The sequence below is a fragment of the Netta rufina genome, assembly GCF_964035555.1.
Source record: "Netta rufina genome assembly, chromosome: 5".
Lineage (NCBI taxonomy): Eukaryota > Metazoa > Chordata > Aves > Anseriformes > Anatidae > Netta > Netta rufina.
Window position 1 is genome coordinate 2,572,130 of NC_140128.1, and position 26,232 is coordinate 2,598,361.

A 26,232-nucleotide genomic window follows, 5' to 3' on the forward strand; every position below is an offset into this window, starting at 1 on the left:
TCTTTTCCTGGGGTACCCACTGGTGCATTAGCCACACACTTAGTTACTCAAAAGTTATTTACCTAAAAATGCTTTATTTTATCAAGATAAAATTCAGAGCAATTATTTTCGGCTCACTTGTACCGATAGATGGTGTGGTTATTCTGCCAGCAGGAACTGCAAGACTGAACATTTACTTTTTGTTTGTTTTAAATCTCCCCACACACATCCCACCCCCGGAGCTCCCCAGGATACAGCTAGTGTCCTAACACCACGTTGCTTCACCACACAAGCTTTGCTTTTGTGGCTGTGCATGCAGGAGAGGTAAACTGAAGAAATGAGTTGCTGGAAACGTGCCTGTTGCAGTTTGGGAATGAGTAAAGGTAGAAGTCTCATACACCAGTATCATAAATGGTCACAGAACAAAAATCCTGTCATGGTCTGGGAGAAGAATGAGCCTGTACTATTGTTTTGCAGGATGTTCTTCCATCAGCAGAAGGTAAACCAGAACTGGGCAGCCAGGATGAAGCCTTCCAGCGCATCGTACTGAGGTGTCAAGAGCAGAAGCAGCAGCATCCTACTGCTTTCTGCACAGGTAAATCCACTGTGTATGAGCAACACTAGGTTTTGCAAGGCACGTTTCAGGGATGGAATGAGACTTACTTGGCATCACCTTTCATTGATAGCCTCCCCCTGATCAGACTTACTTATTTCTCTCTTGGAGTAAGACTGCTGTAACCTCAGAGATGATCACGCAGCAGGGGGCTGTGAGTTTTTTCCATGCTGCGCTGTTTCATGAGATGTGGTGACGCTGACTCACAGCACTGCTCTCTCTTTGAACAGTATGTTTGAGGTGTAGCTTTAATGGACGTATTCTGAAGTGGAATTTTTTTGCTCAAAATGCAATTGGTCAGCTTTTAAGTCCTTTCCCTCTTGCCCCCCTTTACTGTGCAACACTTCACACAAAGTGAAGGACATTTGGCTCATTTCCTCATCTAATAGCAACTAAGAAAAAATGAAGTATATGGATGACATTTTAATTAAGGGCCTGTTTTGCCTGCAGAGGCACATGTCTATATGTGCCATCATACCCTAACTGCAGATATTTTCATTAACTCATTGGTAAGAGGAAATATAAATTAATTTCCCATCTGCCACACTTTGCATTTCAGAAATTACCTAAATTGCACCCTCACAATACTGTTACTGAGTGCTGCTGTCTCAAATATGTTCATATTTAATATGTCAGAGTGTAATGATTCTCACATAACTGTTGCTGTTCTTACGATATACTGTCTCTCTGACTACCACCGTTATGGCTTTAATAGTATGATCAATGGGATTTGGTTTAAGGGCAATGTGTAAAGAAACCAATGCAAAAAGAATCCCAAAAGAAACTGATACAAAAAGCCAGCAGATCATTCAGAAATGTAAATGACTTTGTATTACTTTATTAAATAGCCGATTCTAAAGAACAGTAAAAAATATGAAAACATGCATCATTTGGTGTTTTTTTTAAAAAATATTTGTCCAAAGTAAAGACTGTTAGAAAAATTAAAAAGTTTTAGTCCCAAGGCACCTTCTTCTTTCCACATAAAAGGTGTTGGGTAGTTATAAATACTGTTCCACCTCCTTTAGCAACGTTTAACAACGTATGCATTAGTATTTCCATTACAGTTTTTTTTCACATTTCATTGTAAACAAAATCAATTTTAAAAATGCCTTGTTAGCAAGCTTAAGGAACTATTGCTGTCCTGTACAGTAAATACAAATAGGAAGAGCCTCAATTTACCTTTCACTTTAATCAGTATTCCATTTGCCAAAATACTAAAGATTTCAATTAGTATAAAAATATAACTAAAGACTAAAAGACTGCAAAGATTCAGTATTTGAGTTTTAGTTAACAAGCAAATAAAATGCTATGGAATTCCAAATCCAGAGTTTGTTTCTATACAGCTTCTGAGTATCACAATGGTGTATACAAATGCACTGGTTATCCATTAGAAACAGTCACTTCTTATTTACTACAAATAATTTAACACTTAGCTGAACTAAAAACCACATGCTAAAAGATGGTTTTACATGTTTCGTGTATGTACAGAGGTCAAAGCTAATTAACAAACCACTTCAATGGGCACCTGCTCTTTGCAAGGCGGGACTTCCTCTTGCATTACATTTTTGGAATCTGGCCTCCAATAAAGAATAAGACAAAACAGCGTGCTGCATCTATAGTGATGGTAATTGTATAATCAAATGTCTTGCATAAACATGGCCAAATATCATCTGCATCAAGGCTTGTACATACCCTCAAGTTCCATTCATCCACTCCAGAAACCTGTAAGTCAAAACTGTACATCTTTTAAACCACCAACCAAAAGCATTATGGTTTTCTAAACTCTGTTTTTTTTAAGAACTTCTTATGTACAAGCCAGTACCAAGCTCAATCTTGCATGACTGCTTTTTCCAAATGTTTTACAGCAGCATTTTGAACATACCTATTTCCAATTCTTTTGTTTGGATTCCTGCAAACAAAGGACACAAAAATCAGCCCAGCCAGGAAACAGCAGCAACAGGCACCCTGTGATGTCAGCCTGCTCTCAGTAAGGAAGAAGATATTAAGCACTAACCCCCCATGTGAAGAGCAGCAGGCACAGAGAAAAATGAAAGGAGACTAAAAGGAAGGAAAGGTAATGCTCTGTCTCTGAGTCAGACAGAACCTTCAGGATTGACTTAGCATGGGCTTAAATTATTACTAACTGAACCAATATAACAGTCGTTTCCCTTGCTTTTTGGAATGAAAATGATGCTGCCTGATGGTTAGATGCTATCAGATTGTTACAGGCTAGTATAGAAACAATACTGTCACAGGCTACGTTTGAATAAAAATCTTGAGTTGAAAAGTTTTGCATAAAAGAACAAAGTATCTGAGAATGTGAGGCAAAACAGCACGGACTGTCAGACACCACACGTTATAGTTACTGAGCTCTTATTAGACACTCCTATGTGGTAAACAGTATTTCCTTTTTAGAAAGGCCCAACCTGCAGGGTAAACTAAGATCTTCAAAAGAGCAACAATGAGCTGTTCTGTGCAAAGCAGAATGAACAAAGGTGGGCTTCTATTCACAAACGGTATGTCAGCTACCGTTGTTACTCAGAAGTGGCTTTCTTCCCTTTCCAGCTCTTTTGTCTTTCCTCCAGTTCTGCTTCAGTGAAGGCTGCCGGGCCCCAGTTTGTGATTAAGTGAGGATTCTTGGAACCTGGAAGACAAAGTGCAATGCTTGAAACAGGCATTTCTGACAGCAACATCACTCACACACCATCGGTGGGGCAGAGCTGGAGGTGCCACAGGACGATTCGGTAAGTGCTGTCTCTTCTGTGACTGGAATCCCTCACAAAGGTGGCCTGCCTAACTGAGGAGGGAGGAATGCCTGGGACACACAGTCAGTGAAGGTGCTTAGTGTGAAAAGTCCAACAGCTGCCATCTTTATGTCCTATTGCCCCTGCAAAGTAGTTGTATAGAAGTAACTGTCTTCTGTTATTCTTGCTGTTACAGATGTCCCTAAGGGAAAGCAATCTCTCCAGCACAGCATCACAAAGGCACTTTCCTGTAAGGCTGGCATGGTATTAATTAAGCTAAAAAGTTAAACAACTTCTAAAAATTCAGCAAATATTTTAGATACCTTTACTTTGTGTTTTTGGCAATCAGCATTTAGGTTAATTGCATTGAACACCCAAAAATGCAATGTTCAGGTAGATCCTTGTGTTGTTTAAAAATAAGTAAAAATTTAAAAAATAAATAGTTTTATCAGGGACAGTAAAGACTTGAAAGTTTCTTATGTTTAATTTTGCTCAGATTTCAACACATCCTAGATATGAGGCTTTAATGCTAATTAATCCTTCTCTCAAACAACTATGAGCCTGTATTTGTTCCCACCATCATCATTAAATTTAGTTCAAGCAAAACCAAATCCTCAGGGGGCACTAATCTTATCAGTAAAGATACTTCAGTGCTTACACTATACTGCACAAAATGTATTTTGAAGGTCTGGTGCCAACAGTGTTTTCATGATGCATTATATTGCATAGTTGCAACCTTTTCTCTTCTTCTATTTGGGTTCTGAATGCAGAATTCTACCATTCTGAGGGAAGATCCTATTATGATCAGCAGTTCTGACAAAGGTAGTAGTTATAGGCTGTAGTGAAACCAATAAGATACAACAAAAGAGAGACTTCAACAAATAGCTAGGTGATGCAAGTATATGAGATGGAGTTAATACAGTGTTTTGGTTATTTTTCTGTTGATAACATACCTGGCTCTATTAGTCGAATTAATCCCTCATGATGAGCTACTTTATCTTTCCAAGTCTTGGTGTTATTAGCTGCTGTTTCCAACTTCTTTTTAACCTCCTGAAATAAAATACAGCCCATTTGCAATCAAGAACAACTTAATTTATATAAAAAGACAATGCCTCCCTTTAAACCTAAAGACTATATGATACTATGTCAGCCTGCCCTCTGTTTAGGGCAATGGACAGGACCATTTCATTTCAGATTAACATTTTAACTAATATAGTCAGTCACCAACGGTATAAAAGCAAGCCCTCAAACCAGGTTTCATAAGATTGTCTAACTGCACAGTTAGGGCTAGTCTTCATGAAGACTCAAAACACAAACTAGTTTCAATAATAGTTTCAAATTAGAGGCTATCTAGAACTACTGTATTCTGATCTACAACCTTCTAGTAGACATTATAAGAAATCATAAAACATAAGCTAGGAAGTAGGGCCACTGCTGGTAGCCCAAGCACAGAAGAGAGATTCTTCTGTCTAAATTGCTCTTTTGGTCAATTGCAAATGAAAGACTAGAATGCGTAACGATTTCTAAAATACTATGTCAGTTATTGCAGTGACCTACTCCACCATTTCTCTTCTGATTTTCTTGTTTGTTTTGTAAGTCTAGTATATTCTAGATGTTTAGATAACGGTAGATGTATTCTAGATGTCTAGATAACAGTGGTATTTTATTTTACATACAAAAAGCCTGAGATGGCTTACGTACAAAAAGCCATCCAAAAAAAAAAAGTTGAGTATTTATCTGAAAGCAACTCTACTGATTGTGCCAGATGTAACACCAACAGGGTAAGTTGTAAAACTGGAAAAAATACTACATCTGGGCCTGTTCTTGTAGTCGTTGCAGTATTCTGTGCTGGTCAAGACAGATCAATTGTTTGTCCTTCACAGAAACTCATTCCAAGGGCACAGCAAACAGCGTAAACACACTCCCAAGTTAAACAGAAATCTAGCTGTGTTTTGTTTCCTGACCTAAACAGATACAGGATGAATACCTCCCTAGCCATAGAAAGTATGTAGAAATTCAGTCTCTGTAGTCACAGGATTCTGATAAATTCTTTATATTTATTCTGTGAATACAGCTACTGGCCTACACCAAAAACACTCAGTGGAACAGAGAACAGCCCTGGCACTTAGGACATCGGGCATTGCTACCCATTTGAGAAACTGGACTAATTCCCAGCTATCCTTGACATAATTCAGTGCTTAAATACCTTGTTAAGGAGCAAGGGCTTACAGTAGCACATCAATTTTTGTCTGTAGAAGACAATATTGCCCCATTACGTTATCAAAATATTGCAAGGTTGAGTAATTCAAAAAGTATAAGGCACTGGGTTATGACAGCAACGGGACTGCACATGGATAGTTAGTCTACAGCAGAAGACAAATGTATATAGAATATTGCAGGATATTATCAAGCTGGCTTGCATGTGAATTGGGATAAAAATATTAGAGGGGGTTATGTCTGAAACCCGACCTCTTCCTCACATATATCCACTGGTCTGAGGAAAAAAAAAAGACATAACTATCCTAGCTCTACTTAAAAATCTTTTGTTTACTAATCCTTAAACAAGTATGAAATGGACAAACTTCAAATTCAGTTAAACTGCTGCATATCTGGCTAAGCATGAGAGGTAGATAAACAGAACAGCTCACCTCATATTGCTCAAGGGCTTCCTTCCGTTCCAGTTCAAGCTGTTCCAGTTGCTGCATGGCAACTTGAAGAGCCTGTTCCTTTATCATCCTCTGGTTTTCTAGCTCTTGCTTCTCTGCTTCTGTCATCTGAATGGTCTGCTGCTGCTGCAAGTGCCATTTTTCCAGTTCAGCTCTCTTTGCTGACTCTTCTTCCAGTAATCTGCAATGGGGATTGTGATGTTAACTGCACTTTAAAGTAAGCTGTATCCAGCATGTAGCATACACAGAGGAAAGCCAAGCTAATTACTGGGGGGGCGGGAACTCAGGAAGGAGGGAAAAAATTACTGCTTCTTGGCTTGTATTCAGTGTAACACTGAAAATCATGCCAGAAGTGCAAGCAGACTCGCTGCTACAAAGGGCTATTCAGAAAATGTAGTCAATAATGCAAATGCACACACTGAAAATCACAGACGAAACAAACGCGCGTGAGTTATCTTAACTGTCTTGGGAGGACTGACCATATGAAGAAAGAAATCACACTAAATGAAGCCCGTATGAGTAAGAGAAGACTTAACCTTTTATCACTTAAAATTTAAACCTGCAATAAAACATGATAGCAAGTCATATTTACAGTTAGTGCTTTATAAAACATATAACTGAAAGTTTGTGCAGGGTGATCTCAATTTTGGATGTGTGGACAGGCACAATGCCTGACGAAAAATAAGTGAGCCTGCTTTTCTGGAACTGCTTGCATTTCAGACACTTTGCTGGGAGGCAAGACTAGCTTAAAGTGCAAAGATGGTAGATATTTTTTTCTTAAGATCCGAAGACTAAAGGTGGTATTTATGGTTTTCACATATGTTTCAATTAGTAGTGGTAATGCTCAGCAATCTTTAAAAGCAGAGTACAGTTGTTTAATATTGCAGTGAAACGGAAATAAGCCACTGCTAGGTAAAACGCATACCTGGCTTGAAGTTTCCTTACAGTTTCTTCATCTTGGCGTGCCTGTTTTTCAACCTCCAAGGCTTCCTGTAGCTGCTTATACATTTCTTCCAGCTCACGTACTCTCTGTAAATACTGTTCCAGTTCAGATGACTTCTGAGCGACTTGCTCTTCCATTTTTTGTCTCACCTAGCAAAGTAAATTGAGGACACATATGAGCTACCATTCCATTCAGGTTTCCAATACTGAAGGAATTAACAGGTTTCTCTCTGATAACATTTTCAGAGAGACCTTTTCCTGCTACCTGCAGAGCAAAACCGGTAAAATTGAAGTCAAGATTTGTAGCTGTGTGAGTGAGAAAGTAAGGGAAAAAAAACAGTCACTTGCATTGGCCTACTGCATGCTGCATAGGATTTGTACAGTGGTTTAAACCTATCTTCAATCAGTTTGATCACATCACTTAACTTACAAATACACGCTAAACTGAAGGGAGAAAAAGCTTGTAGAGTGTCTAGACACAAAGATCAAGCTCATTTAATTACACTCAACTTGTTTCCTCAGGCAAGTCCTCCCTTGGCAGTAGCAGATTTCACACATATCTGGATGCTGGCACTGCAACTTGAGCCACCAAAGGTTGGACACCAGCTAGGGATGTTGGCTTTGCTAAGAGAAGAGCAACTATAACAAAAAAGTGAAGGTAAGTGCTAGAGGAAGGTGAAAGAGAAGCTGAATGTCCATCGTCACTCAGCCTCTGATCCGATTTCCCCTGTTTCACTGACCAGAGCAGGAAACTAGGGGTGTTGTGGCACCAGAACCGCCCGTCCTCCTGTTTGGCTCACACTGTCATTGAACTGAGGTTTACAAGCACCAAAACCTCAGCATTTAGTAATACATAACATTGACTTCACGGAAGGTAAGCACTGCTCCTTAAGTTAGCAAAAAAAATAGCTTGTTTCAAGTGTGATAGGATGGCCTGTCCTGCTCCACTGCTCAGTGGGCTGCTTTCTCTCAGCTAACCCAAATCCCACTGACCCAGAAAGTGAGCGCATTCAAGGATTCACACTTATCCCATAAAGTAGCACTGCACGTGCATTTGTCCTGAGATGTTCCATTACATCAGCCTATTCCTACTTCTTTTCTGCAACTGACAGAAGAGCCTATTATACCCGACAAAACCCTTGAAGATCAAAAATCAGTTGTTTTATAAATCCTTGGCATGATAACAGCGTTTTAAAGCTGCAGTTTTTCTTTAATTAATTTTGCATGTGTATAAATACAAAAGAACAAACGGTATATTTAAAAAAAAAGAACAGTTTGGGGAATAAAATCAACTCAGAAAATTCCTAAAATACACTATAATTATATCTTTGTTCATTTTGTATATTCATATAACACATTCCAGTCTCACGTTCTTCATCCCTGAAAACTGCAACAATAACTTCAGTCTGTGTTTTATCCTAGAAACAGTTCATTCTACTCATGATTTTTCCAATAATATTTAAGTTCTGAATGCTATACAAGTTGTAGGCAGGGTGTTTCAATTCTTTTTTCACTACTAAATACATTTTATGTCTCTAGTAAACGTAATGCAGACTGCACTCAACTTCCTGCAAATTCTGCTGAAACCTTTCAGAGATTGCCTATGAGGGAAATCATTGCTGGAAGCACTCCTCACTATGTGGAATTATAGCAAAAAGCCATGTGCACTACTCACCATTTTTTCTCTCTCCAGCTCCAGACTGAAGCGATCTTGTAATTCAACTTGAGTCTGAAGTCTTTTCTTTTCCTCCTCTGCAGCACGTGCAGCTGCTGCTTCCAGTTGCTGGAATAGAAAAAAGGATCAAGAAAAGAAGGAAAAAACAATTTGTAAAAACTAAGCCTTTGGAAGAAATTGAATTTAATTATTTTTATTAAAAAAAAAAAAAAAAAAAAAGGAAGACGCTTTCAAAAGTATTACAGTGCCAACTTTTTTTTTTAAAAAAAAAAAAAAAACCTCTGAGGTTACTGTCAACCTCCAAATATAATTTTTAGTCTTATTGCAAGACAATTTTCAATTTACAAATGAAAAATCGATTATCAGATTTCCTCCACACTTCGAGTTCTTCTTTGGAAAACCAATAGAAATGACTGTATTTACTTCTCTATCTCATACAAGATAAAAAATTATTATTGCCATAGAAAACCACATTCCAGGCAGGACTGCACAAAAGTTACAACAACAGTGAGAACATGATAGCATATATAGTGTTCATACAGAAACAGAAGTGAGACATACTAAATTGCCATGGGAATGCAGAAGTGCCACAAAGGTTGGCTATAATAAAGCAATTGTGCTATTGTGAATCACATCCCTTCAACATCCCCTAAATTGCCATGTAAGGTAAATGAAATTATAGTCAGTAATTACCATTTGAACGTTAGGGGGGAAAAATACCCTCAAAACTACAGACATGTAAACAGCTGCTGGTGCCGTCATGACTTCTTGCAACTTATTTAACATTATTTTCCATCTTGATTTTACAAATAAAGAGATAGCCATTGTGTTTTTTCCTTTCATCTAGGCTTCAATAGCGTGTATGTTTAGAATGCTTAGAGGGTTAGAAATGTACAAGTACCAGTCAAAACATTAACAGTACTGAAAACAAAATAATTCTTTCACAGATTTTTCCAGAGATCAGATTCTTTACAGAAAACAAGCACCCTTTTGTAACATGCCAGGCTGGTGAATTTGCTTCCACAGCCCCTCAGTAAGACAGGGACACCCATCCTTTTTCAGTATTTGGGAAGGTCCAACACTTAAACCATTTTCCTCTCGCACAGCCTATGTGAACTAATCAGAGACCTAAATAACTAAAACTACCAAGCCAAAACTCAAAGGAATTCCTTTAAGTGCTAATCCTATTCTAGCCTAAAGTAGATGGGGAGAAGGGAAGAAGGCTCCTAGTTTCTCTTTTTAAGCCATAGAACATAGTACAGAAATGTTCTCCTTTGAAAGGCTAAAAATTACGCTACAAGTCTTTTAGAAGTATCAGTATCATTGCTCTTCTGTAATTGGTAGCATATAATTGTCGTCAAACTTAAGGTGCTATTTAAGTGAAATTTCCTTTTGATTTCCTTCCCCACCTTCAAATTAAATAAACATTGCCAATACTGAACTGAGATGGCAAATGACCCCTCACGGTCACCAGCAAGAGCGAGTGCTAGGCTTTTGCCAGCCAGTTCAACAAGAAAATACACATTTGTCCACTCTTATCTTTTATCAGCAGTTTCCTGTTCAGTTCACATCTGAGCACATCAGTTGCTGGCTGGTAAGGTTATCTGGCTATCAACTAGGGAAAAGTTGCAACATGTGAGAACTGGTGGGGGGTAGGGGGTGTCAACAAGAACACCTCATTGCAGCAGGAGTTAGCACAGTCTCTGAGATCTATTCAAGACTCCGAATTGAAAGAGTACACGAGGCTTGTGCATGCTCTCTTGGTACAAAAAACTTACCTTTCAGTCTATTCAGCATGCATAGCTCAAAATTCCGTTTAAAGATATGAAAAAACAACTATTTTAGACAAAGGAGCATGTTCTTCTGAAATTTTTAAGTGCAGGAGCTATCAAGATAAAAGCCAGTCTTGGGATGCACTTTGGCAGCTGCTGTGCAAGTGCTGGCTCTCAGCCATCAGGAGCAAATTGAACTTTACAGAACACCACAGTTTCCTGAACCATTTACAGAGCCTTTTCCTTGAAGATTACTTTTTCAAAAACAAAAACAAAACAACAACATCAACAAAAATTAATCAGTCTGAATTCTTCCTGCATAGCAGCTCCCCAATAATCATGTCAGAGACTAAATTATCTTCCTCCCTGTAGTTTACCTGTTGGGATTTCAGCAACACTCCCTGGCACCTGTCAACATCCTACTGCTCCTTTGGGGTTGCTCTCATGTCATCTTCCCCACTTTCTCTCCATGAAGTAAACTCAACACAGAAAGTCATCCTTATGATTTCTGCTAACAGGCATTATTACCAGTAACTTGTAGGTAAACTCAGGCTACCCTTAAAAGCATATTTTGCATTATGAATCTTACACACATGGTAGAATATAGGTGCTAAAACGAATTAAAAAGTGTTTTCCCCACTGTCAAACCAAAGATATATTTTGGGTGATTTGCATTTGCTTTCTAGACTCACCGCCTTTAACACACTCTCACAATATTTGTGAGTGTTTCTTTTTGTTTGTTTGTTTGTTTTTTCGCTTTTTTCTTCAAATAAGCTAGTGTTTTAGCTAGCGTTTTTCATTTAGGAAAAACTTAAGCACTGAGGCAGATTTGTCCTAAATGGGAAAAAAAAAAAAAAAAATTAGGAAGATAGTGAGCAAAAGACTCTGGAGTAAGCAGAGAGCATAGATGGGGACTGCTCTAGCAGCCACAATGTTAGGCAGCAATGAGGAATTCAACGGCACTCAAGGCTATTTCAGCACACACTCCTCATTACAAGGTATCACAGCAATAGAAGGTAGAAAGTACATCTGAATAATGAAGTCTGTGTGAAGAACTATTACAGAGGCACCTCCTGTTCCAACATACAAAGATCCATCAGCAAGTTCAATCTACTGTTAGAGCGTGCAGCAGCAGCAAAGGCACCTTTGGTCATTAGATGTGGGATAAAACCTATCTACATGTATGAGGAAATTAATTTATTGAGAGAGTCTTCTGCTAATACTCAGAATTTTCTAGTGCAGTCTCCAGGTCTCTAGAAGTCAATTTAATGTTTACAAGGAACATACATTTAAACGGTTTATAAATGGTTGGTATGTTTCTCAGCTCTACAAATCTCTCCCTAACTACTATAATAAAATTATGCCAATACAGACTCACAAAAATCAATGTGCATCTTTGGATTCTCTGTAAATTCAATTTATATCTCTGAAAACTACGTCTGTCTGAAGAGACTCCTCCACACAGTTCAAACAACAACTCTGAAAAACTACCTAAGAAAATCTTAATGGAAAGCCCCAATTTTGGCAGACATTCCCAACAGGAGGGGGAAAAGAAAAAAAAGAATCAACAAAACAATAATGAGTAACTGACACGACTAGATTCTCCAGTCCTGGACCCCATCCACAGCACAGTTGCAGTTGTCCTTCACAGCAGCTTCACAAGACCTTCTTAGGTACAGGCCTGGGCCACGTGAGTTAACCCCAAGGCCACTTGTCAGACCTTAGAAGCTGAAACAATCAGTGCTTAAGGCTTTGTGGCAAGCTGACCCAGCAGACCTATTTACTTAGGGGCTCAAGCTGATATAAGCTCAACTCCTCTGCAGGAGCTTGCTTCGTGTGTCTGAACACCTGAACAGGAAACAGATGCCAAATATACTTCAAGAAGCCCATCTCAACCACAGAGACTGAGCCTAAAGCGTGAAGGCCAGCAGCTTGTACTCCCACCTTTCTCACGGTCTCTAGTTCCTTCTGCTTGTTCTCGTTGGCTGTTTGCAGTTCTTTCATCTGCCGCTCCAGCTCTTCTTGCTCAGCTAACAGCTTCTGGCGCAGTTCTTTCCGTTTCTGGCGTGCTTCTTTGTGAGGTGGAGGGCTCCCTGCTCTCAGCAGGCTCACGGTGGTCTGGATGGCTGGAAGGGATCATGCAAGGCAAAGGGGGAGGAACTGTAAGAGAACCCCAGTGAAGGAAGATGCTAAACTTTCTGGACTGCCTAGGCAAATGAATACCTGTGTTGTTTTTTTGGTTTGTTTTTAATGTTTTTTAAACCAGAAATAACTTGTTGATTCTCCTAATTCTCACCAGGCTAGCTGTCAACAGAAACCACTAGTAAAAGACACTTAGTTTTCAATAGTCTGTGTGCCACAAGGTCAGGTAATCCCAATGCATTCTGCCAATTCCAATATTGATTTCTAACAAGCAGTGGATATACAAATCATTTGTATGCCTAGCTACGCAAAAACAACTTCAGGATTTCCCACTCCCTAGATTTGGTGACTCTAATCAATAAATAGATATAGTTGCACCTATTTTCTTATAACCAACCTTAAACCCTTTTTATTCTGTTATTCACAAGAAAAACTTTCTCCCAGTTTAAAAACTTCTCATTTACTTATATTCAAGTAAGGAAATACACACAGAGCAAAGCTGAGGAGTAGTCAATGCTTCATCTGCCACTGCTGTGAAAAAATATCTCATTTGGGAATTTTGGAATCAAGTAATTCTTCATACGTCAGACTTTGGTGCAATTAAATACGTGCTTCAGGTAAAAAGGGCACTGTGAATGGAAGCACACAGCTCCAAGTATTAAAATGCTGTACGTATTTCAATGGTCTTGGCAATAGTGGCTTCGCAAAGGCTTCTGCCTCACCCTGCAAAAGATGCATGTAACCATCATTCAGCATCTCACCTGGGCAGGTCTCACAGAAGGAGTTACTCCTTTGTGGAAACAGAAAGGGAAGCCCCAGTTACAGCCTTGTCCTCAGTTCATCAAACCACACTACCTCAAGCAAAACTGTAAAATTAAAGCCAATTTATGATGCTGAACTGAACAAGCTTTCCCTTTCTCCCCAAACTAACAATTTTCTATGTATTCCCTGCCCTTTCCCACATGCACAGCCGTACAGAAAAAGCAAACAATAATAGCAGTTTCATTTTGGTTATTGGGTGCTGAAATTGAGGCACCTGATTGAAAGAAGCTGATTCCCACTACATGGACCATTACTCCTTCCTGAATCGCCAGTTCCTTACAGATCACTTCTCACGTGCACAAAATGGAAATACCAAAAATCCCAAGACTGAGAATTTTAGGTTTGAGTAAAGCACTTCTGTAAGACTCCAGCTTACTTTGACAGGACTTTAAAATGTTTGGAGCCTTACCTTGAATCCACTCCTGCTTCTTCTTTTTATCAGAGGCACTGATCTCGAAGCTTTTATCAAGACACTTTATGAGAAAAAGGCATTTCTTTCCATCTTTGTCAGGCAACGCCTAGGATGGATAACAGGATTGTTGTCACAAACTTTAAATTTAAAGTTGTATTCTCGAGCCCTATTTCTCCAGTTCCCTCTTACATATCTACAAATTTCACTATTAATAATGTTTATCAAAAGAGTGGGTATGGACTGTTTCATACGAAGTGAAAAACATTCTGTTAATTAAAGCTCTCAGGAGTTCCACCATGCTCACAAAAAAGAATTCCTATCTTTAGAGACAGTCACGGTTGGTTGGTTCTTGTTTTTTTTTGTTTTCTTTTTACCTCTACACAACAGTTGCCATCCAGTATGATGTCTCCCTTCTTGTCCTTTAAATCTTCACTTACATAGTAGGAAATAATATTGGGTTTTAGTACAAACCACCGTTCTGTCCAATTTTTCCTTTTGTGACCTTTTTTCAACATATAACCCTGGAAAGGAAAAAAAAAAAAGAAGAAAAAAGATTAGATGAAATGCTTGGCCCGTGTTGAATCTCTTGGTCTTTTGGTTGGGTGGCCTAAAGGTCCAGATTACCCAGAAAAGTTAGATCAAAGCCCTACAGAGTTCCCTTCCACATTTCCATTCCTAACACCAGCACACTGGTACTGTTTAGCCCATAAAAAACCACCAACTGTTCTTCTGTCCTGTTTTTAAGTAACAGGGTTAACTGAATAATTATTATTATGACAGCATTAAGTCACTGTTATGTGTCTTTGGTCCTCCTTGATGACCTTTACCAGTTAATTTTCTTCATTCAAGTAGACATTTGCCATCACTGAAATTCATGGCTACTGCTTTAATCACAGATGTTATAAATATATATATCTATATCAACCCTGTTTGGATGCACACCCCAGTGATAGGTTTGGACCTAGACACGCTGTATCACCATCTCGGCACCATTTGGGGCACGTTCCCAGGTACAAAGCAAGAGCACCTCTGTCCTGGGGCGGCCCCACCCTGCCGGGACACTCATTTACTTCACCCTGTGACAGAAGCGGTGCCGCACCAGCTGCTCCTATGAGCACGTCAGAGAAACTGATAACAGAAGCATTGTCTTGGTGGCTTCATTGGATGGGAGACAGCAACACTGGTCAAGTCTGGATTTTGCCTTAAGAGAACCAAGTTGTACCTTGATTTAAATGACGTCAAGGTATTGACTCACAGTATTTTACTTTTACAGAAAGTTGATTCGGTCACCTTTCAGGAAAAGAGAAACACTTGTGAGCAAGTCCTGAATCTTGCTATTAGAAAGTTTTTCAAAAGAAGGAAGAGAAGGCCACACTTTGTCTCTGAGCTTTGAATATTGAATATTAACTTACCTAAAATATAAGCACTGCTACTAAGTGCAGGTGTACTAGTTACCCTTTTATCCTTTACCCAATATAGTGATGGCAATTCCAAAGCCATCTCCTGGAAAAAGACTCCTAACTTCACAAGATGTTTCAGTTCCAGCAGGAATTGGACCACCTATATTGATAAAACTATGAAAAAACTATACAGAAAGCACTGTACCCAAAATATGTCAGGTTAGGAGGATGGAGAAGTTGGAAAGGAGACCACAAACATTTTTCTCTAATGTCTGTTAGCTATAGCAATTTTGGAGATAAGCAAACAAATGTGCTCTGACAAAACCAAAGGTGTCTTTCTTTATAAGCCTGGGGGAAAGAATCAGAACAGTTGGAGGAGCTGTTTGTGTTTAAAAAAACAAAACCAGAGACACAGAAAACGAAAACCCTTCCTCAACACACATGGCTCAGCTGTGCTCTGCTCTTCCAGCTTGCTAAGCGTGGCCAGAGCCAAGGCCGTGCCTATTCCCTTGATATTCCACCTCCTTGCTCTAGGACAGGAATGCACAAAACAGCTTCGCCTCCTCTGTACTTGGGTCCGAGGTCTGGGTGGTCGCAAGGGCGTGTGAAGGACTCCCACAGCTTCACTCTTGCACGCCCTGCACACTCAAAGTCATAACCCGTTTTTTTCCCCCTTGCTTACATACTGAGACAATCTTCTTTCAAAGCCAAGCCACGCTGATATTTCCCCCTCCACAATTGCTGCAGAACCTGCATCTATTATTTCTGCGCATCAGCTTCATTTCTGACAGTTTCAGGAGGTATTTTCAAACCAGCATTCATGAGGGACGCTTATTTCAGGAAACTAAAATATGACAGATTTAGTTATGACTGCTACCATCCACAGTCACAGAGACCCGGGATAACAGCACACAGCAGGAGGGGTCACGTGAGACTTGGCTGCCACGTCGTCTGCCATCAAATGACACCCTGAAGCCATCGGGCACTGCAACAACCAGGGCGGTTCTGTGAAGCACCAAGCTGTCGGGGAGCAAGCTGTGACTGAACTAGTTGGGTGACTGGGCCAAACCTTGGCACAGACTTTTTTTTTAAGTGTCAAGGAACTATGCAAAGGCACTCAGACATCCTTGAGAAGGAGGCCCAGCCACCCCAAGAGGAAAGTAAGGAGATAGTTAAAAAAAAAACAAACAAAAAAAAAACACACAGGGGGGATAGGGAGAGACAATGCCCTTTTAAAACCAGAAAGTAATCCAATTTCCTTACAATTTTCAAGTGGAAGGACTGATATGACACAGGTTATTTTATTTACATGGTATTGTGCAACAGGATGACCTCATTTTGCACTCAACTGTGTGTGTGAGCCCACCCCAGCCCTCACCTCCAATAGGCAACCAGGTCTTAACAAAAATAGACCTCTGCATTGTTCTGTGGATATTCGGAAGGAATTTCCTGTTCCAAGACCTTCTGATGATTTCTTCAGAAGCCTGCCAAGAAAGCTTTTTTTCCCTCCTCTCCTTTCCAAGAAGCCAAGAAATCATAGACAAATAAAAACATCTTATCAGGTAAAAGTCATTTTTAAATAGCTAAGTAGGCTCTGCTGTGACCACACAGAGATATTTGTATTTCCCATGAAAGAAATACAGCTTTGAAGCCATTACTATGCTGATAATCTTGCCACTGGAAACCTGGAGAAACCAGAGACTGACAGGAGCTTGCTATGAATGTAAAGGCCAGCATGAGTTTTTCTGTTTGAGTACAATTTGTTAATCAAGTCACCTGCTAAGCAGAACAAGGAAGAAAAAAAACTCTGGAACTCATCTGCAAGTTTTTGCCCTGCTAAAGTGGGGCAACTTAGAAGCAAACACTTCAGCTGGAGCAGTCCCTTTCTTTGTACAGCGCAGGCTGAATACACAAGGTGTATCAGCACAGCTTTGCTACATTTTAACTTCAAGTGAAAAAAATATATACATTTTTCGAAGATTTAAGAGCTGTCACAAAAATAAGAATTGACAGTGCGTGGCAGCTGTTCTGTCAGCTAGCAAGGAATTCATGCTACGGTGTAAGGTTGTATTTCAAGACAGAGCACACTTCCTTTCTAAAAGCAACTTCTCCCAACAAGCAACTCATTTACCATACTGCAACAATGACAGCACTCTGAAAAGCTGCAATTTCTCCAATAGAAGTAAAGCCATATTAAAGAATCCTTACAAAGAATTTATCTGGTTTCTCCCTGCTCTTTACCCATCAGGCAAAGAAATGTCAGCACAAGTTTAACATTTTGTAATGATGCAGGAACTTGTTCTATCTTAAAACATTGGTTCTCAGTGGTTCTCACCTGTTTGAGTACATCTAATATGAGCTCATTGAAGACCTCGTTAATCGCCATCGACACTGTCTGTCGGTCCATCCCTTTGCTGAACTGCCCGCTTCCGATGAGATCAATCAGCTCCCACGCAGAAAGACCCTCTCGGCTGGTGTTGAGAGCAATCTTATAGTGGTCAAACTGCTCTTGCTGCCAGCCTGCTCCCATTGCTTCAGTGATTTTTTTAAGTAAGTATTCGATCTGTACAGAAATACACACAGAAATTAATCATTTTCAGCAGACGTGAAAATCAAGTGTTTCAGAGCTACAAACTAAGCTTCTTCTAGAAACTCTCCCTTACAGCCAGGTTCCTATGTTCACTTTCAGGCCTCTGAATGTGCACAGCTTAATTAGCAAAGATTTTACGTTCCTGCAGCCTTCTGTCACAGCTGAACTTCTGACTGCCAGACCCAGCTGCAGCTACTCTCTTCATGGCAAACAAAGAACCGAACCCGTGAGCCTGCGGCAGCGTTCAGGTGCCCACAGAACACACGGGACCTTCCCTGCAGCACCTTCCGAGCCATGACAACACAAGTGCGAGAAAGCAGGAAGTTTCAAGAAGCGTTTGTGGGAAATAAAAAGCAAACAAATTGCAAACAATAACAGTAAGGTGACAGTCTGGACAAGACGCAAAATGAAAAACCACCAGTCTGTGACCGCATCTCTTAGTCTTCACCTGGCTCCCCTTCTCCAGTCACTCCGCCACTGGACATAACGTTGGCACAGGTGCCAAGAGAAGCAAAAGAATGTATTTTTCACCTCTGCTTTTACTGTTTCCAAAATGAACTCTCTTTCCACCTTTAATCTTTCATCATTCTGTACGCATTACCACAGGGCAATACCTCTAATAACACTACTCAAACAAATACAAGAATGTAGAAGATGGGAAGACAGTTGGATTTCTTTTTTTTTTTTTTTAATTCGTTTTTAAACTCATCACTCTTTGCTTTTCAAGCGCCACAATATTTTTAAACTGAGTCCATCTACAGCTTGACGCATGGGGAAAATTGCTCTTTAAACAAAATAATTAGTGAGAGCCTTTCTACAGAGGCCTCTGTACATCAAAGTAAAAACCACACTTTGGAGTTTCTATAAGTGAGGCCATACGATACCCATTGCAAAGCTCAACCCAGCGCTGAAGACAGACCAAGCTAACATCACCTCCTGCGGGTCTGGGTGACAGCTGGCTGTTTCCTCACCAGCTCCTCGCGTCCCTCCCAACAGAAGCCGCATGCTACAAGGCAGAGGTGGGGAGGGAAAGCAGCACGAGCCCTCCAGGCGCTCTCTGTGCGCACAGAAAGGAGCGGCTTGCTTTGTGTGCTGTGTTTCTGAAGGTTAGGCCTGATGGACGGCCCGCTCCACTTTCAGCTCACCTATGCTAGGTATGGTTTTGGAAACACTGAGTGACTCAGCAGTCTGAAAGCCATCAGCAAAAATGGCTCAGGTGGACGGTGTGAATGTGCCTCACTGGAAAACGGGGAAAACTGAATGCTTTCCAGGACTGTTTTTCTCACCCCTGATGTTGCTTCACCTCTGTTCCTCAGCACGGCTCGAGCACAGATCGCAATTCCTCCTAGGGCTAAGGAAAACCCCAGCCAGGAGAGCTGGGGATGTTTCACCACGGAACAAATGACCTTTCAGCTACAGCTCAGAGCCACCTTTCAGCTGGCCCAGCAGGCTTTTGAGCACTCAGCAGTCTCTTCTGCATAAGAGGTTCGGGAGTACAAAGAAACGCAGAAATGTTTTTCCCCTGACACATTTCACGACAAGGGTTTGCCAAGCCTCGAGCTTTTGGTGCAGTGTACACGCTGACTGTGGCTGCTGCTTCTCCCTCTCACAGCTAGTACAGGCAAATCCCTTCTCTTCCCGCACACCCGTGATCAAGAAGCACATAACCAGGGCACACTCATCTCACAAAGCAGTAAATTACCAAACCTGAAATTCACCTTCTACAGATGGGTGAGGTTTCACTGCTATTTCAGCTCAGTAGCTGTTCTTAGCCTTACAGCCCCTGTTCTAACAGCACGTGGGGATTAATGCTGCCGCGGCGACACAGGGGCTACCAAAAGCCACAGCACTGCCAGGGGGGAAAGTTCCCGTCGGCAGGACGCGCCTTTCCCTCGGAGGCACGCCTTCACAAACTGCAAAAGCAAAAAATAGCAACAGCAAAAGCCTCACAGCGTGCAAGAACAGCAGCACCACGAACTTGTTTCAAAACAAACCTAAACGCTGATGAGCTGAAATGATAATCGATACAGGAATCATTTCTTCTCATGTTAGAAATAGGTTCTGGCCCTGCGAGCAGCGTGAACTCCGAGCTGCGATTCTGTGCTTCAGTTGAAAGGGAAGCTAAAATAACTAAGGCGTAATTAAGAAGGTGTTGTACTTGCCAAAATGGTAGATAGCAATTAAAAAAAAACTTTAAAATTTATTGTTCTGATTTCACAAGCTATTACCCTGCCTTGAGGCAGGCGATTCTCAAATCGCTTTCTCCAAGTACTGGGACTCACTATCAGAGAAAGGAACAACAACAAAAACATCATACCTGAACAGATTTTTTTCCCCACTTCTTTGCCCAAACCATATGAACAATGCACATACCAAACTAATGGTCTGGAAAAGAAATAATGCAAAACTGTGCCAAACTGTTGGCTATTACATGGTATCACGTAATGCACTAAAAGCAAGCACTAAATATAATGCACTCAAAATATTATTTTATGTAATTTGTGCACATTTTTATTTCAATTATTGGAACAGATTTTAGCATTTCAGTCTGCTAACCTCCCAGCTACAGGTGGCTAACATCACCAAAAATACCAAAATCCCAGTCAAGTGTGTAGTTTAAAATCATGAGTTGTCTTAACTCAGCTTGTATGAAAGGGACTCGTGCATGTTACAGTTTAGCTTTTGAAATAAAACATCTCAAGCTTTATCTTCCTTCAGCTATGCACAGGGCGAACCAAGGTCTCCATACAGATTATTTCTGGTGTACCTGCTCAACAGCAACGAGCGTTGGGGTGGGCTGGAAATACGGGTGGGTGCGAGGTAAGTACAAGCAAGTAAATTGGATCTGGCAAACATGGAAGCAGACAAGAGACCATTCATTGCGTGCTCAAATGAGGAAGCTCAGAGAGCAAGTGACATTTCCCCTCCTCCACAGGGGCACGTCCACTCAGCAAATAACTGACAAATGAAGCACACTGCCTGGCGCATAATCTGCTCTTGTGGTTAAGAAGTAGAGCGTTAAAAAGCAAATGTGAAGCAACGTTTGCTGCTGTTCTGACAGGGCCTTACCCACTGGTACAGACAGAACGCGGCTGGGGTTCATTTCAGAAGGACTGACACCGCACCCGCTGTTATGAACCAACTGGCTCTGCAGCATGGAAAACTGATTGCATCCCCAATCAACATTTTTCAGACAGAACTTTGTCAGGAGGAAACAAAAAAGAACATAACGAACAGAGGCTCTGGAAGGCAAGCTGTGCAACCTGCTCGATAGCTTCTTTTGGAGGACAGTTTTTCTTTTCCTATGTTTCAGTACCTGTTTGTTCTTCCCTTCCAGATATTCCTGGCACTACTCACCACAGGGAATGAAGTTCCACAGATGTTTCACATTTTTCTGATATATAAGTGCATCTCTTAGAGAATGAAAAAGGAAAAATAACATCAAGGAGGCCTTCATGCCCAGCAGAGCATATCGGACAAGACTATTCTGGTTCATGCTATTCAAATAGGGTTTGTGACATTAATAGTGCAGATGTAAAAAAAAAATTTTTTTAAAAATCCACATAGTACAAAATTATGTGGAAGCACATGTTACTGGGCAAGAGATGTGAAAGCAATTATATCCCATTTCACAGCCCTCATCGACTCCTTTCCCCACCCCATCATGTACTCCAATACTCCGAAGCCAGATGCTCGATTCTGCCTTTCCAACAACCACAAAAAAATCCCTGTAACAGAATTCACTGAACCTCCCAGGTAACGACGACTCCGGAACAATAGTTTGTGAGAACCGTGTTCATCATCCAGTGTAAAACTTTTTTTTTTTATTCAACTGAAATTAACATTAAATAGTATATAAGTTCAACTCAAAAAACAGTGCCCAAGAAAGTCCTAAGGACAACTTGCTGCATAACCTGAGAATTCTCTCAGCTTCCACAGCAGTCAAGGAAAAATGGGAAGAACTGATACAAGTCAAAGGTTTCCCTTTGCCCAGAGAAGCTGTGGATGCCCCATCCCTGGAGGCGTTCAAGGCCAGGCTGGATGGGGCTTTGGGTAAGCTGCTGCAGTGGGAGGCCCAATCAGAACCACCACACGCAAAACTTTATTCTAGTTGCATCAGTTTTGTTTTTATTTCTGAACGGCTAAGGTTCAATTCCCAATATTTCGTTCATTGTATCAGTTTCTGAGGATAGAATGCAAACAAGAAAACAAAAGTGTCCACAAAAAACATTTCTGCAAAAAATTCCTCCAGAGGAATCACCACTGGACAGCTTTAGACTTCCACCTCCCAGTCTAATTAAAAAAAAACACACAAGATTTGGATCCTCTCTGTACTAAGTGGAAGGATTAGAAATGCCATGTTAATACAGCTGGAGGATGAACAGAAGATGACTGTACAACTCCTGCTTCCTCAAGAAGTCAGGCCTAAAAAGCAAAGATAGCAAACGTATTGGGCTTACTTAAAACAAGTTATGCAAATGCTGTATTGCAACACAGCGGGTGCACTGCTTGCAGCGCACAAGGGCAAGTTTCACCGTTACGGATGGCCCTGTAACACAGCTAACAACATACCACAGCTCCAGGCGATACAGCATTCCCCAGACTGCAGCCACATGCCCAGAAATAAAGAAGGGGAAGTGTTTGGAAACCTTTTTATAAAGCAGAAAACATCTGGTTAAACAACACGAAAGCACACAAACGAGACTGCAACAACTAAAAGGGGAGACATAAAGAAAGCTCATGGCAGACTGGAAATATTTTTCCTCTATGCCAGCAGTTCTCTCCACATCTCTGCCTGTTAATTTTTACCTTCTTGTGGAAGAGGTAAGCCCTGTGAGAGCTGAAGCAAGCACATATTTGGATGCCTGCATTTCAGATGATCTAGTGGAAGGGACCAGCTGTGGGGATGGAGGCAGTTCCCACCTGGGCTCTTGCCTTCTGGGCACACGAGCTGCTTGGTAAAGTGCTGCCCACTGCAACAGGACACAGTTCTGCTGTTAGCCAAGAATGATATTAATTCTGAAATCTGTCCATCAGGACTAATTTTAACTCAAGCAAATAAAATCCAGCATTGTTCTTCTCCAGTCCAGCTGAAATACCACCTTTGCTCAGTTTACAGAAGCGTTTCACTTTGCACATACCCCAGCTTCTCACTTGAAAGGAGAGGGAGCTTTCAGCTCTGATGCCATTTTGCATTTCCTAGGGACACTTGTGGATCTGTTCTTTCCAGCTCTCCTGCCTGCTCCCAGCTGCCAACCAGCAAAAGCCACAGTGCAGTCCAAAGCTGTGACCAGCTGAGCCTGGTGCCTTCCACAGCCCACACGGAGGGCACAAGCTCTTGTGCCTGTGACCCAGCATCTGTTTGTAAGCACAAGGTCACGCCCCGAAACCACACACCCTGACCCAGGCCCTTCCCCATGCTGGGTTTCACTAACCTTTCTCCCCTCGAAGGCCAGGCTGCCATCCCACCTTCCACAGCAGGTGAGGAGCCCAGGCCAGGCGCTGCCTCTGGATTTCTGTCCAGCCTCTGCTAAGCGAGCAACTGGGGCAGCTTCTGGCCCTTGTACCACCTTGCTGCTGCTTCTAAATTTCCCCTTCATAACTGCTTTCCTTGCTCTCAGTTTCTAAAGCCCTCCTCTGCTTGCAGCTCTGAAAACTTTCCAAAGCAGACTGCGTCCCACTCTCTGTTTGAGCAGCTGTGACAGCAGCTTCCAATTTGCTGCCTTATCAACACCTGGGCAGGGAATCAAGCCTTAATGCTATGCAGGTGGGGGCAGCCCCTCCACTGTTAGCTTGCTGATATGAAAGGCCTAACGCAGCAGCACGAGTGCAAATGTACACAACGCTGGTATGAAGGAAAGGCAGCAGTGTCAACCTTCAGTCGAAGTAGCACAAAGAAGGTGAGATCACACTCAAGGCAGGGAGTTTTCCAGATAAGACTGCTCAGGCGAGTGCAGAAGGAGAAATTTTTATTTCATTAAAATAAGAAAATAAAATATCAGATGTGCAGACAGATCTCAAGGGTCCTCTGAGGAGGAGGACGAGAAGGCATCCTTACAGCCACATGAAGGTGTATCAACACCTTCACTGCGGGTGTAAGAAGTTCCCTCTGTCATAATCCTGCCGTCCGCACGAGGTGACTGCAAAAAGCAGTCACCTCTCCAGCCTGGAAGTATGATGGAAGTTTCCCAATTACTGTTTCCCTAAAGCCAACCAGAAACTGCAGTAAGCTGCGTGTTGCAATATTCACAGCCAACGACAAGAAAAACAAACAGGGCTGGGGGAGGGCTTGCTCCCTGGCTGAGAAGTTGTAGTGATTCATGAGAGGTTTACATTTGTCTTACCCAAACATAAATACTGCAGAACAGCAACGGTTCCATCGCCCTCCCATCTGTTCTATCTACTCTTGGCAAAAATCCCTTCTCAGAGCTCATTCATACATGCTGTGGAAGTCATTTTTTAATTAAATGACAGGCAATGCTATAAAGTGGTAAAGACTACATGTATAACCAAGTTGGTTTTTTTTTAACTTGAGAGGCATAAAAAGTAAATGGAAAGAAAAATACCTTGATTAGGTATCACTGCCACTCTGAATACTATTGAGATCTATTCAGATGAAAATTCTCAGTATCAATACAAAAATTGCAAGTTTGTACAAAAAAGGCCTTGGAAATCTGGAGTTTAGGTGTAACATTTAAAACAAAACAGACATAAACAAACCAAAGATGCAAGAACTTAAAAAGCAGATATGGAAGGTCACACAGAGAAAACAATATATATATATATATATATATTCAGAAAGCAGTGTATATGTATTTATATTTATAAAGCACCTATCAGCATATTGATAAACACTCCTAAAGTAAAACTTTGCATCTCTACTTCTGGAATTTTGAGTAAAAGAGTGAGTAAATGTGGAATCCTCCAGAAGCACAGACAACTCCAGGAGGGCCGACAGAGCAGAAAGGAGTGCATTGAAAAGACAACATTCCTCCACTGGCTGACACATTACCTGTGTGGTCTAAGGCAAAAGGTTAAAGAGTGAATACAGGCATTGTATATGATAAAAACAGAGCAGCCTTTCTTTGCCAGGCTCTCGAAGTGTCCTTTAAGAACACTGCATAGTTTAAATCTTGCCGTAATCAAGGCTATGCAGACACAGATCCACCCTGGAGTTTTACAAATAATCCGAGTTAAAGAGCAATACAGGTTAACCCTGGGCATTAGGGACGAGAAGAAAAGCAGGCAACAGTAGCTACAAGAGCTGGAGAACCCCCTTTGGGCTCAGCGCTGAGTGCCAACAAGCAGCAAGTTGCCATTGGCATCAGCTGGCTACGGCAGCACAGCCCGGGGGCTGCCTTGGTGGAGGGGTCATGAGCAAGCACCTGGGAGCTGGCAGCTCGGAAGCATCCAACCATGCCAACAAAGAAGGAGATGTGAAACAGCTACCCTCAGGCAAGCCAGGCTGCCCAGCCCAGAGCACGATGACAAACCAGAGACGGGCAGATTTGAGTCCCAGGTTCAACAGCCATTAATGGCTCTCACCTCCTACCAAGGCCACATCTGCCACCACTGCGAAAGGGAAGAGCTGTGCTGGCTTTTATGAACACGATCTCCACCTCCTAGAACTGAGAACAACAACAAGAAAGCAAGAAGGCTGTCCTATTTCTCCCGGGAATGTAAAAAGGCCTGGTGGGACCCTATCATCACCAGGCTGGCAAAACCACAGATGTGCAGAGTGAAAGTCTCCTGTGAAAAAGCAAGCAGTAAGGCAAAACCAAGTGGTTCACTTCGATAGGCAAAAGGCGCTCTCTCTACTTCATGGTTTGGCACACCAGCTCAGAGTCACCTAGTTATGCCGTGTTGGCTGACTCTAACTTCTCAAAACTTTCTAAAAATGTCTTAATTGGTAACTCCAGTGCTGTCCTGCTAACCCCTGGGATTCCTGCAAAATGTTTTGCAGAAGACTGTTTATGCCTGGAGTTCTGATCTTTCTCCTTCTTGCCTCACCCCTCCCCGGAGGGAAAAGCTTTAAATTGTGAAGATTCCAAAATCTTGCTTTAGGTTTAAAATACCTATTTGAGTATTGCCCCTACTTGCTCATGCGCTTAAGGCATGAAAAGATCTCCCTGGCATTTTGCTCACTACAGTCTATTCCTCCAACCATTTCAAGCAAGAGTGTTCAGACGGTGGCTGCTTTTGTTCAGAAACAGACATCATCTGAAACCTCTGTACTTCTCCTTTTTATCAGGAGGGTGACATGAGACTAAAGATTCATCTTGCAAGTCGTGGTAACGCAGAGCAGAGAGGAGAATTTTTTTTAGAATCACACTGATGCACTCACTGTGCAAAATTTTAATCACATATAGGCAAGGGCAGTGATTAATTATCCCAACATGTACTACTCGTGAGTGAGATGAGAACCTGAATAGCTCCAAGTGCTTGTACTGGACAGTCGTCACAGACTGCAAAATA

At 41.4% G+C, this 26,232-nt stretch overlaps 1 protein-coding gene across 3 annotated transcripts in view; it reads right to left on the minus strand.

Moving 5' to 3' along the window:
* Nucleotides 1–1,414: 1,414 nt before the first annotated feature.
* The window catches only part of SWAP70 (switching B cell complex subunit SWAP70), a 37,454-nt gene continuing 12,636 nt past the window's right edge, over nucleotides 1,415–26,232 (minus strand). For all 3 annotated transcript variants that reach the window (XM_084287355.1, XM_084287353.1, XM_084287354.1), the window contains 9 exons: nucleotides 17,503–17,730; nucleotides 14,142–14,288; nucleotides 13,765–13,873; nucleotides 12,336–12,517; nucleotides 8,620–8,727; nucleotides 6,928–7,094; nucleotides 5,985–6,183; nucleotides 4,290–4,386; nucleotides 1,415–3,236 (listed from right to left, as the gene is read on the minus strand). In XM_084287355.1, the coding sequence (XP_084143481.1) occupies nucleotides 3,127–3,236; nucleotides 4,290–4,386; nucleotides 5,985–6,183; nucleotides 6,928–7,094; nucleotides 8,620–8,727; nucleotides 12,336–12,517; nucleotides 13,765–13,873; nucleotides 14,142–14,288; nucleotides 17,503–17,730 (1,347 nt within the window). In that variant the 3' untranslated portion in view covers nucleotides 1,415–3,126. The remainder of the gene's footprint in view (nucleotides 3,237–4,289; nucleotides 4,387–5,984; nucleotides 6,184–6,927; nucleotides 7,095–8,619; nucleotides 8,728–12,335; nucleotides 12,518–13,764; nucleotides 13,874–14,141; nucleotides 14,289–17,502; nucleotides 17,731–26,232) is intronic.